General features: G+C 31.6%; 1 protein-coding gene across 1 annotated transcript in view; it reads left to right on the top strand.

The window, feature by feature from the left end:
* Positions 1-12,937, top strand: part of LOC108755199 (voltage-dependent calcium channel subunit alpha-2/delta-3) — a 149,968-nt gene that overhangs the window by 83,121 nt on the left and 53,910 nt on the right. The window contains exons 15-20 of the mRNA XM_018498083.1: positions 1,838-1,937; positions 2,483-2,515; positions 10,521-10,625; positions 10,777-10,889; positions 12,197-12,333; positions 12,399-12,571. Coding sequence (XP_018353585.1) covers positions 1,838-1,937; positions 2,483-2,515; positions 10,521-10,625; positions 10,777-10,889; positions 12,197-12,333; positions 12,399-12,571 — 661 coding nt within the window. The remainder of the gene's footprint in view (positions 1-1,837; positions 1,938-2,482; positions 2,516-10,520; positions 10,626-10,776; positions 10,890-12,196; positions 12,334-12,398; positions 12,572-12,937) is intronic.

The following is a 12,937-nucleotide window of genomic DNA, read 5'->3' as shown; positions in this document are numbered from 1 at the left end:
CTACGCTACGATTGAGGAGATAAAGACGGCATCGAAGGAGGAACTGAACAAGATCACAAAAAATAATTTTTTGAAGTGCTTCGAGGATTGGAAAAAACGTTGGCACAAGTGTATAATATCTGATGGGGATTACTTTCAAGGGGACAAAATAGATATTTATGAATAAATAAATAATTTTTGAAAAAACACAAAATTCGCGATACTTTTTGAACAGACCTCGTACATCTAGATTTTTGCGGACCGATTAGCGGTCATATGTATCTTGTGATAACCGATGCGATGATAACTCGAAATGGATTGATATTAAGGAAATGTGCGATATTTCTTCAGAATCTACAATTAGAACTGTAAAAGAGTATATAAGCATATAGGGGCTGCCACATCAAATTGTTTCTGATAATGGGCCGGCATTTGCGAGCGTGCAGTTTCAAGAGTTTGTATTGCAAAATGCTATTAAGCATACGAAAACTGTACCGTATCATCTTGCGTCAAACGGAGCGGCTGAGAACGCCATGCGCACTTTTAAAAAGAAGTTTAAAGTATTACTTAAGGATAATACTAGACAGGATGCCTTATGTAAATATTTATTTTATTATCGCTCGACACCACATTGTACGACGGAAAAGACATCAGCAGAATTGCACTTAAACAGATATTTAAGAACGAGACTGGATGTTATTAAACCCGATATTAGAAGTAGAGTTGAGCAAAAGCAAAGCGATCAACAACGTTTTTTTAAGGGCAAGTTATCGTGCAGTTATTTTTGGAGTTAATGACTCCGTGATGGCTAAAGATTATAGGACACAAGCCGTGGAGACAAGCAGCAATTGTTTGCTTAACAATCTAAGTCCGGTTACTTATGATGTTAGAACGGATGACGGGCGTATTTGGAGACGTCACGTTGATCAACTGCGGGCAATTTGTATTACGTAATTGTAATTTACGTTTACCCGAATCTAGTATGATCAAGAATTCGGACCTAGCGAAAGACAGTATTGCGCCGGATAGAAATATTTCTGTAACCCCTAATGTAAACGATAACAGTGATAAGGATGGGGCATTATCGACTAATTGTAATGTTAACGACTATCAGACTGCGAACGGTGATATAAGCGCGCGCCGCCCGGGCGAAATCTTGGGGAACCTTAAGTATCCACACTGAAGTAAGGAGGCGCTCAAACCGAATATCGAAGCCTCGGCAGACCTTAGACTTATAAATGGATTCGTATTTTCTTTTTCTGCTTTGGTTTTTCAAATTAAGTGTGGAGGAAATTGTAGTGTAGTCGTTATCAATAGATGTAGGAAGCGCTGCTATAGCATTTTCTTTTCTTTCCAAGCGGCGCTGTGTGAAATGGCGTAAGCGAGGGGGAAATGTTTTTGTAATGGAAATTATTGTTGTAATGGCGGTGCCAAGGATAGCGTGCATTTTTGATATAACAAATATAATAAGTATATAATAGACGTGGTTCTGCCTCTTGTTAATATTGCGAGATCTTTCCTAAACGTGTAAACATTACAATTAATTTTACTAACTGTATGTATGAAAATAAAAGTGCGTACTATTGGACAAATGTCTTCTCAAGAGGATATCCATAATATCCAGTTATCATTAGGCTAAATAATGAAAACAAGCTATGAAGATACGCTAGAAACTTTCTAAGTTAAATATAAAAATTACCAACTTTTGTGTACTTTGATTAAGAAAAAGAATCTTATCTCAAACCCTTTAGGCAATATCAATATAGCTTTTTAAACAATTTGATAGTATTATATTATAAGTCTCTTTTATAGTATAAGTGATAATGTCATTTTAATAATTACGATTGTCACATTCCAGGTGACAAGAAACTAATGCAGTCACTTGTCTTAGATGCTCTGGTAACAGATGGATTCGATAAGAGAGAAGCACAAAGAATGCACAAGGAGGAGAACGAAAAGTAAGTTCCTCGTCAGTAGTAAGCAAAAATGCACGTCTGTCTTTCATTCTCACCTATGTACACCAATTGCAAATTGCGATCGAGCACAGCAAAGCACAAGCACGTGGTTTACCATTCATGCACCATGTAACGCCGCGTCACTTTTACAAATTATTCAATTGTCATTTTGCCTTAATTATAGTCCGTAAAACGTCTTAGTTTGCACAGTTATTTACGTGAAGTGTAGTAAATAATAAATCTTAAAGATGCAATATTTTTTTACAGTCACCAAATTGGAACTCGATCGAATCTGTATATGCATATGATAAAAAACTATATATACACGTGCAATGTATATGTAGGATATTGAAGGCGAGAGAATGCTCGCAGAATTTATTTAATATAGGTATATACATACAAAAAAGAAATCACAGTGCGACAAAAGTTATCATTACTTTGTAATATGCCAAGTGCACTATGAGCAATCGTCCAACATTTCATTTCACAATATTATCTTTTATTACATATTTTTATTACATTTTATTATTGTGTGTCTCCACCGCTAGCCCTATTGCCATACTGATGGCTCTACTGCACAGGTAATCCATTATGCACAATTATTTGTTTAACACTTTAAACATGTTTGTCGATAATGCACGGTAATATTCATTTTATGATAATCGTATTTAAAATATGTTTATTACTTTATCTGAATGGATAAAAATATAAAAATTATAACCAAATGTTTAATTTGTAATTATGATATTTATAAATATGATTAAATATATGTATATATACGCGTAAAAGTGTATTAAACTGTACGTGTATGTTTTGATAATAATATTTATACACATTATATATATATATATGTACGTATATATATATATGTGTGTACATATATATATATATATATATATATACACCATATTAAAATCGATGATGCAATCAGAAAGATAGTGATTCCTTATGAAGAGAGATAAAAATTGATATATAGATATTAAGAAAAAGAATGTTAAGGAGACATTTCTTTGTGGAATAAGTCATTTAAAAATTAAATAAATATATAAATTAAGATATCTAGAGTCAAAAAGTTTATAGAGTTATAGGACTTTCAAATTTAAAGATATCAGACTTTTTATTAAAAAAATAGGGCTAATGAGAATACGGCGCGATACTTGGTGCGTAAAAATTCACAAATCAAACGATTAATAAATTAGAACATAAATATATATTTAGCGTGCTTAAAGTCGAACGTTTCAATATAATGTACGTTTTTTTTTGTTTATTTTAATGATTCTTGAATGTTGAATCAAACTATATGACAAACGATGCTATATGTATATACAAGAAGAGAAACGGCGAGAGAGCAATGATACCAGGCGCTGAGCAACAGCGCACTTCCCCTCTTGCCTCTCCAATGCGCTGATATGCAATTAATGGCCTAGTTGTAAACCGAGGGTGGAACTGTCGTTCGACTGTAACAAAGGAATACTCGACTGTAGTTGATTGGTACATTCTGATCCGATTTAAACCCTCGGTGAAAACTAAGCCAATGCTTCATAAACTAGGTCGGACTATGCCCGTATTCATAGTCGATTCTTATTTCAAGACCGTCTTAAATAATGTCTTTTAAGACGCTAATGCAGCCCTCTGATTGGTTCGTAACTTCTTAAGACCGTACTTAAAAGATCTGACTATGAATACCGTACTTATAAGATCTGACTATGAATACCGCCCTATATTGGCACGTGCACACAAAATGCAGCAATGCTTGCCGCGCAGCAGAAACTGGCGCGACAGCCAATCAACATCTCGCTTATTCGAAAGTAATAGATATATAATTTCCACCGCGCGACAAAAGTTGCACTCAATCCAACTTTTGCCGCGCGGCGGAAATATTGTAGTATTATATCATTTCTAGAAGTTTTGCAAAGTGGAGCCGACTTGAGAACATAGAATTATAGGCTAGTGCAACAATTTCCGCCGCGCGGCAAGCGTTATCACGTTCTGTGTGCAGGAGCCATATCTCGAGCGGCCGGAGCGTTTCTCTCGGTGTGCTCTCATTAGTGCAATTGCAAAAATTAATATCTTGATTATTATTGCCAATATCGCTAAACGGTATGGGACTTTTGTGTTCATCTTGATCCCATCTACCTTCCTATGATAGAAAAAGTATCGCGGGACACTCTGTAATAAGATACTAATCTCAGGAAAAAAATTGTAGTTGAGCATAGAGCTTTTGGAGATACAGAGAGTCAAAATGGTCAAATTTCTACTACTATTCTTAATATTGTCCAAGCTATAAAAAGGAAGTCAATGTGATTTCTGCAATATAAGCTATTAAGTCTTAAGCCATAAGAGATTAACCAATCACAGTCGAATGTGAAAAGAATAATTGACTATGATTAATTAATTTCTTACGGCTTAAACCATAAGTCTGGATCTACAATAGATGTTTCAAGCCTCGAGTTGTAAGCAATTTACCAATTATAGTCGAATGCGAGGAGAATAATTGATTATAAATCGTCTATTTCTCATAACTTAAGGCACCTAAGTAGGCATCACAACCATGTTGAATCATGAATACGTTAATTTTTATTACGTCCTATTTATAAATAAAGACAATTTAGATAAAACAAAATGATGAAATTGCTTTAAAACATTTGTAAAAATGGATAAAAACTATGTTTATCCTCCCCTGACAGTCAATAAATAAGTAAAAAGTGATAAAAGATACATCAAATGCTTCTACTCAATGCGCATGCGTAGCTTATTTTCATTTACACATGCCTTTTTTTATTATTTACTGACTGTCAAGGAGGATAATCATAGTTTTCGTCCATTTTTACAAATGTTTTAAAACAATCTCATCATTTTGTTTTATCCAAATTGTCTTTATTTATAAATGGCATGTAATAAAAATTAATGTGCCATTTCTCGCTTCTGACGTCACGATTCAATATGACTGTGGTGACTATTCAAGAGCCTTAATGCTTAAAAACTTATTGTAGATCTGAAGCTAAATTTATAAATAATGGCTTCTTGTAGAAAGCTCAAAATATCTCCTTATAGTTCTTTTTTCCTTATTATGAGTGATTCTAAAAGTGCACCTGGTAACATTTGGTAGATATGTATAGGAGTTGAAATAAGGTATAGTGGAAATGGAATGTATGTACATTAATTGCTTTCCATTTAGACAGATTATCTTTACTTGTGACGTCCTAAATCAGTTGAATGCATGTTCCTTTTGCATTCTGACAAGTGAGATTCAATTGAGTTTTTACCTACAATCTGCACAAGATCGAGACTATGTGCTGAGTCTCATAAATTTACTTTAAAAGTTATGAACTTGTGTCATGTAATAACTTTTTACCAAAGTAAGCAAGTCAGTAGTAATATTAATCTGAGTATGAAATACTCAGCTCATTTCAGATTCAGTTTCACTTGTGTGTTTAAGAAATAAGCAACAACACAAAAAAAATATCAAGGTATTCTGGAATTTGAACCGAGACCTGGTCTTCTTCGTATTGATAGACTTCTATCCTACCATCGGGCCATATAGTCCTGACACTGGTAGCTTTTCTGTTATATTTCAAACAAACTCCCTCCCCTCCATCGCGAAAAGAAATTAAATTCGAACCCTGAATCTAAGTATCAAACTTGGGATAATCATAACTAGCACCTGTTTATTAACACCTCACCCCTTACTCTTTATCACACGGTCGATGATAAACAGTTTTTCCTGTAAATTTTTCTTAACTCGAGCTAATTCTTGCTTATAAAAGATACTGGTTATGATTGCGCTAAATCACGCAGTTCGTACATGTATGGTTTTTGTCAATTGAGAACACAATAAATTCGAAATATCTCCTCGATCCACTCAATCTCGTATCCTTTCTCAAAGACCTTTCGCTCTACTAATATGCAAACAAGATCTGTTTCTTAAATGCTTCGTTTCTCTAACTAGCTATGTTTTCACGCGCTATACGTGCATTTTCTCTCATTACTACCGCTGATTACAGCCTTGTAGATGAATGACGCATGTGATTATAAACGCGCATAATGTTCTGTAGAACATCGATGGAGTGTCTTTTTATGCGTAAATTAGCGCCACATTTGCTCCTTCGGTATAAGGCACTAGATATGTAGATATTTCTATCCGCCATTTTGGTTCTACTTGATTGTATAGTACGATTAATGACAAAAGTAAATTTTAATTAAGAAAAGCCCGCTTATCTCAAATTTTGATAAAAATACACTGAATCGATGCGTTTTCGCATAAAATAGTAAATTTGTATTTTAGAAACATAAATTCATTGCTTTTAAAATACAAATTCACTATATTAGCAGAGAATTTATGTTTTTGAAGCATAGTGAACCATGCACTGTTATGACAGATTTTGTAACCCGAACGATTGTCGACTTGGATTAATAGGTCGATTTGTGGAGCAGAGCAACACTTTTTTCTTATAAAATCTTTATTTTTACGCGAAAACGCATCGATTTAGTGTATTTTTATCAAAATTTAGATTCTTAATATTTATCTTTGTCAATATTCATACTATAATCAAGAGGAACCAAGATGGCGGATAGAAATACCTAGAGAGCTTCACAGGGAGAGAGTGACAAATTGCATCACGTGAATGCAATCCAAGTAGGACGGGGATCACGTGACCAGTTTTCTCCAATCTCTTCCACACATACATATGTCTATATAGGTTTAATGCCCATGCACAATCAGAGGAGATCACGTGATGCAATTTGCCACTCTCTCTCTGTGAGGTTTTCTAGGAATACCTACATATTTAGTTACCTTATTCGATGTTCTGTTAAAGTGCTCAACGCGGGTTTAATGTTGTGCTTTACTCGAAAAAGAATATCGTTTTCTTTAAGAAATTTCCGCGTTGATTATGGAATAAAATCTTTGTCTTTGTCCATTTGTAAGTATACGGGTAATTCTTCACTTCTTGCTAAGCACGCTTAAAAACTTTTCTCACGCAGTTATTCATGTTGTCACATAATGACTTTACCCAGACGTATTTATTAATTGTAATTTTTTATTGTTTTCCCAATGAGAATGTTTTATATTAAATTAATTAATTAGCGATGTGCGCAAGATGTTCACCCCACTTTTTTTTATAATGCGTACTTCTGAGGAAACACTTTCCCAAGAGTATGCATTTTTACTTTCTTAGCAAAATTAATCTTCTGTATATAAAATTAGTATATCAAATGATACTTGACTAATTAAAATTATAAGAAATAGCTTATGCAGTGTTTTATTACTCAAACTGTGTACAAATTATATCAGCATGAAAGAAAAAGTGCAAACTTTTGGGCGGTTTTATCCTATTAAACGCTATCGGGGGGACTTCTAACATTACTGACAATGGCTGCATTCAGCAGACTCAATAGTTAAGTGAACGCTCGCTGCTATTGATGTATTCTTCTAGATCTAAAATTCTGATTAAATGATTTGAAAGAATACACCAATATCAGCGAGTGCTCACTTAATTGTTGAATCCGCTGAATGTGCTTAATGACAAAGAACAGATTTCAAAGAAGTATTAACTTTCTTTTTTTGTATCTTAAATAATACTGAAAATAGTATGAATTTCATCATTTTCATTTCCCGTATCTCTAAAATTAGTCCTCATGCTCAACTTGAATTTTTTTCTGAGATTATTGTCTCGTCATATAACATCGTTTGGCATACGTTTAATTCGAAATTTGAGGACCATCGAAATTTAGAATTATTATTTTATGCCTCAAAACTTCACAAACGTTTTTCTCAAAATATTATTTTTGAAAATGATGACTACGAATAATAAAACACGATTTATCCGATCAATTTCAAGTTTTAAATACTTAATTGTTGTTTAATATTATTTCATCAATTTAGAAAATTTTTTCTACTTTTATAATAATTTTTTCATAAATTACAATAAAAGAAAAAGTAAAATATTTCAAGAAACTGGAGACACATTTTTATATTTATCTATACATTGCATATATGCGTAGTTTCGTGAAAAATAAATGTTTTTTAAATTCTCTCCGTGAACTGAACACGACAAGTGTGAAATAAAATAATGTCTATTTCTCAAGGTTATTAAAAGTTACTTTCTCGTTTCTATGTCGTTACTTTTTATAATAAACAATTCGATAATAACGTTGCAATTTTTTTATGACGGTAACGCTAACTAACTAATTGCTAAGGTTGTGTTAAAGCTGGAAAAGTTACTTTGAAAAGTAACTTGTTGGCATTACGCATTACTCACTGAAAGAACTAAAGTATATGAAGTATTATAAACTAATGAGTAATGAAGTAACGAAATAGTAACTTTCAAATTTGATTGTTCGTTACTAGAAATTATAACTTAATTACCATTATCGTTACTCATTAGGAAAGGTAATTTTCATGTAAAACAAAAATAATGAAAAAGGTAACTTAGTTACTTTTTCATGTAACTTATACAATCTTATTTTTTATCTTATGTAATTTATTGAAGTTAAAACTTGACAATCATGCAGACACACGAAGTGCAATAATTATGTAAATACTATTATTGTTTATTATTGCATTTTTGTTAAATAATTTTGCATTTTAATTTTATTATTAAAGATGTGTTTTTCCAACAAAAACATTAATTATTCATCTTTTTAAACAAAAAATTTTATATAATGTTGAAGAAGCTACTATATTTTTTAATTTGCTACACGTTTATAACCTTAATAAAATTAGATAAGATTATGAATATCTAATTTCTAATATCAATAAATAACTACAGAAAAATGTGTGATCTTCATAGTTAATATATGAAGTAAAGTGAACGCTTGGCAGCCCCTCTACCGAGTACCCGCCTTATTTTCAGAAAGATTTTGCTTGTTTAAAATAAATGGACCCAAAAAAAGATGAGAATTTATTAGATACTCAAGTTCACTCATTCGATTCTTTTTTAACCTAGTCCATTTTTTAATAATTTTTTGCTTTTACTGTTTACTAGTTTTCCCTTTTTTACTATTTGTAATTATCATTATTATAATTTTTATTATTGCAATTTCATTATTATTTATTTGCAATTTTATTTTTCGTTTCTATTTTTTCTCTGTGTCTCTATTTTTTTTTGTATTTTTTACTTTTTATTTTTATTTTTCTTTGCAGCATTATTTTCTTTGTTATTTGGTATGTTCTTGTTGTGTTATACATTCGTTAGCAGGCTTGTCCTAAAATGGTAATAATGCTTTATCTATTTTTTATATGATTAGTCCAAGCAAAAAACAAAATTAAGATATGGTTCTTGAATCACCATCTGTAATCAGATCTTAAAGACATTTTTACATATGATTTCTGGTGAGTTTTTATTATATTTTTATATTATTTTTTATTAGATTTCCGATATGTTAATTTATTTACGCGTAGATCTTTTACGTTTTTTTAATTTATCTTTTTATCAACTAGAGCTTTGCCAAGATATTTTTAATACATTTGACAGTTCAATCGTACGGAAATAATGTTGAACTCGACATCAAGACTCACCTGAACTGTGAATGATGTTCTGAATATGCGATCATTTGCGATAATTGATTTTATTCTGCAATTTTTTCGTTATGTTAATATCTGAAGAGGGCTCAATCCGGTAGCCGAAACTTGTAACTTGTAATTATTTTCTTAATTTTGATTCTATTTTTTGCGTTATGTAATTTTACCTCTGTTAATTGTAATATATTCTTTTGTTAATTTCAAAGAAATATGTTGACTCTTACTTTGCCCGTTACTTATTATTATTTGTTTTTTAAAGACATTAATTTATTTTCGTAAAGAATCGATTTATGATGTTAAAAATATGTAATGTTCTCAGTTAGGCCATCATTTATCGAGAATAAAAGTAAGACAAGAACAAGTGAAATAGAGCAATTGTATCAAGTTAGCTATTTTGATTATCGGCAACGAATTAAGCTCGAAATTTAAAAGATGAAATTGCAATGTTGCCATCGAGACAAAAAATAATCTTATAATGTAAGGGAAACACTGCAAAAACGACATGTAAAAAATGTGACCGATGTAAAGATTTATATATATATATATATAGGTATGTATGTATGTATTTCGAATTTTCATTAAGGAATTACTTTCTTTTTTGATTCTAGTGTGGCGTATCAGACACTCTATATACAATACAATTAACGTTGTGGTTATTGAACGCAAATTTTAAAAAATATATATTTTTTGTTGCGTATTAAAATATGTATATCGTTGTATATATTTAAATATATCATTGCCTCCAATTCAGATTATCAAACTTATAAAACACCAAAATTAATAGCTATACTCGTACGTTAACGTAAAACCTTCAAATGTCCGGCTACGTCAAATCTGTGTTTTCGCGGCTTTATTTCATCTCGCACTTGTTTCCTCGTATTTTAATCGAGGAAGAGAAGTTGCAAGCTCAAATCGATCGGAAATCGCTCCATGTGTCACGATTAAAGCAATTATTATAGTTTGATTTACAATTCAGTTACTGAATATGCAAATAATTGCGTACCAATGGCGTATTTGCTGTTCCACTGAGAATACAGTTTACATAGCTTGTTTTACAATTACAGTCAGGGCAAGGGTAGATTCGGCGTCACCAGGAGCTTCATCGCGACCAGGAGCGGACTCCTGCGATGGCACGAACATCAACAGAATGACGGAAACATCGAAGAACCGTGAGCCTATTTTTAATAAGACTGTCGAATAAATGCTAAAAATTATGCATACGTAAAACAGTTTTTATTTAATGTTAAATCAAAAATTTTGGAAAACGATGAATATTTAATATGATTTATTATCCAATCTTGCAAAATTAATTGCACACAGGCGATTCGCTGAAAGACATGCAAGAGCCATGGATTCATCGTGGTATAAACGCGCAGTAGATCAACATTCTATAGAACCGGAAAGCTTCGTTTTTAGCGTACCATTTGACGCAGGTAAATATGCGTATTTTAACATAAATTTATGAGAGCTTTTCAAGGTTTTTAGACGACGCATCGATGACGAGTCCCCTTTTGGCTGTGTGAATTTGTATCGTTATTGGAAAACACTGTGTCCGACACTGTGTCGATATCGCCTAAATGCCTTGATGGAAAGCTTCTAGCTTTAACATTTCTTGCATACCATTTGTAAATAGAGGAAAGTTGGATAAAAAAAAATAATAAAATTGCTTTAAAATATTATTAAAAATATTATTAAATAATAATATTTGTAAAAATTAAAGTGGCTCTTATTTTCAATTTTCGAATATTCTTTGTGGCTCAAAAATAGTTTCAACAAAAAAAACATATTAACCGAGATGCACAAAAATTTTTTGAGGCAAACGACGTTACTGTAGTAATTAAATATCAAAAAATTAAATATATATTTTTTCCTTATACTATAATTTCATTTAAAAAATCGGTTAATTCTGAATATACTCGTACATTCCATGTTGTATAAAATATTTCAAAATAATGTACGTATAATTATAATAATGTATAAATATAATAGTATTATATTAAATACATTTCTGTCGGGAAAATATAAATAAAGAATATTAAAAAATCGGTTTTCAATTTTTGAAACAATGCTCCACACCTTTAAAAAATCTGAGTACGACATTTCATTCATCATGGAATGATTAATTCATCATAATTTTTTGAAGATAGTACTCAAATATTTTCAATAAAAAACGTTCATTAAAATTTTTTTTCCTTTTTTTTAATTCAAATCTTTGGTTAAAAATCTAAAAAAATTTGTTTTTATGTAATATGCTAGAAAGTGTGTCAAATTTTTTCAGATTTTTTAATTCACATGGTAGAAAAATTTTAAAAATTGAAATTGAAGTTTTTACTATTACTACTACATGGATAAGTTTAGCAAGTTAAAATGTGATGTAAAATAATTTTTTATCGAGCTTAACAATGTGACATACTCAAAATTGGATTTGATTTGGAGGCACTTTTTATATGCTTATTTGGCTAGGCCCTTTATTTTTTTACCGAAATGCTTTATAGACATCATAATTTAAAATAAGTTTTATACCAATATGAATAATATGATTGATAAACTTTATTTCTTTATTTTTTTATGGCGTGAGCCATATGTGTAGCGTGAGTCATGTGCCAATATATAGAACTCGTGCACGTAATCCTAGATTTCCCAAAGATTTGTCCTTTCTCACTGTTTAATATTAACTAACTGACTGACTGACATCGCTGCGTATTGATATCAATTATTTATATGATTTTTGAATTATTAGCCGATACGACCGATCCACTCGTCACCGCCACCCATGCTGTATTTATTGGAAAAGGTCACAAAGCTCCAGCAGTGGTAGTAGGTTTGCAATTTCAACACTCGTCTTTGGCAACCCATTTTGTGAACATTACTTCGACAGTAAGTAAACATTTTTTTTCTACGTATAATTATCACGTAAAATATGAGTAAATTCATTATTTTAGTGTACCGGAATGACAGGATGTAAAAAGAATTGCGCCTCGGAGGAGCTCGATTGTTACATTCTAGATAACAATGGATTTATTATTATAAGTGAACGTCATGAGCATACCGGAAAATTCTTCGGCGAGATAGACGGAACTATAATGGATTCCTTGGTGCAAGATAGGATATATAGGTAAAATAATTATACATGATGACCCAGATAGCAAAGCGTGTTTCAGCAAAATCGCATAAATTGGTGATGTTGTCATATCGTAAATACATCAAGTTGCCAACAAATGACTCAGTTGCTGCAATTCTGGTAGCAACACATACTTAGCAATGTATACTTAGCAAGCAACATGCCAGCAACAAGACAGCCACATTGCTATTTAAAGACCCATATAAAGTGTGACAAGTCAATAACTCGATAAATATGGAAAAAACTGAAAAATGTTACGGACAAAGATGGAACCGTTTCGAAGGAGACGTATTTTGATTACGTTATTTTTTTTTATGGAGATACTAGAAAGATACGAGGGTCACCTCCACTTTTTAAATA

The sequence above is a fragment of the Trachymyrmex septentrionalis genome, unplaced genomic scaffold (genome assembly GCF_001594115.1).
Source record: "Trachymyrmex septentrionalis isolate Tsep2-gDNA-1 unplaced genomic scaffold, Tsep1.0 scaffold86, whole genome shotgun sequence".
NCBI classification, from domain to species: Eukaryota; Metazoa; Arthropoda; class Insecta; order Hymenoptera; family Formicidae; genus Trachymyrmex; species Trachymyrmex septentrionalis.
The sequence above is the reverse complement of the archived record's forward strand: the minus strand, read 5'-3'. Positions and strand labels throughout refer to the sequence as shown.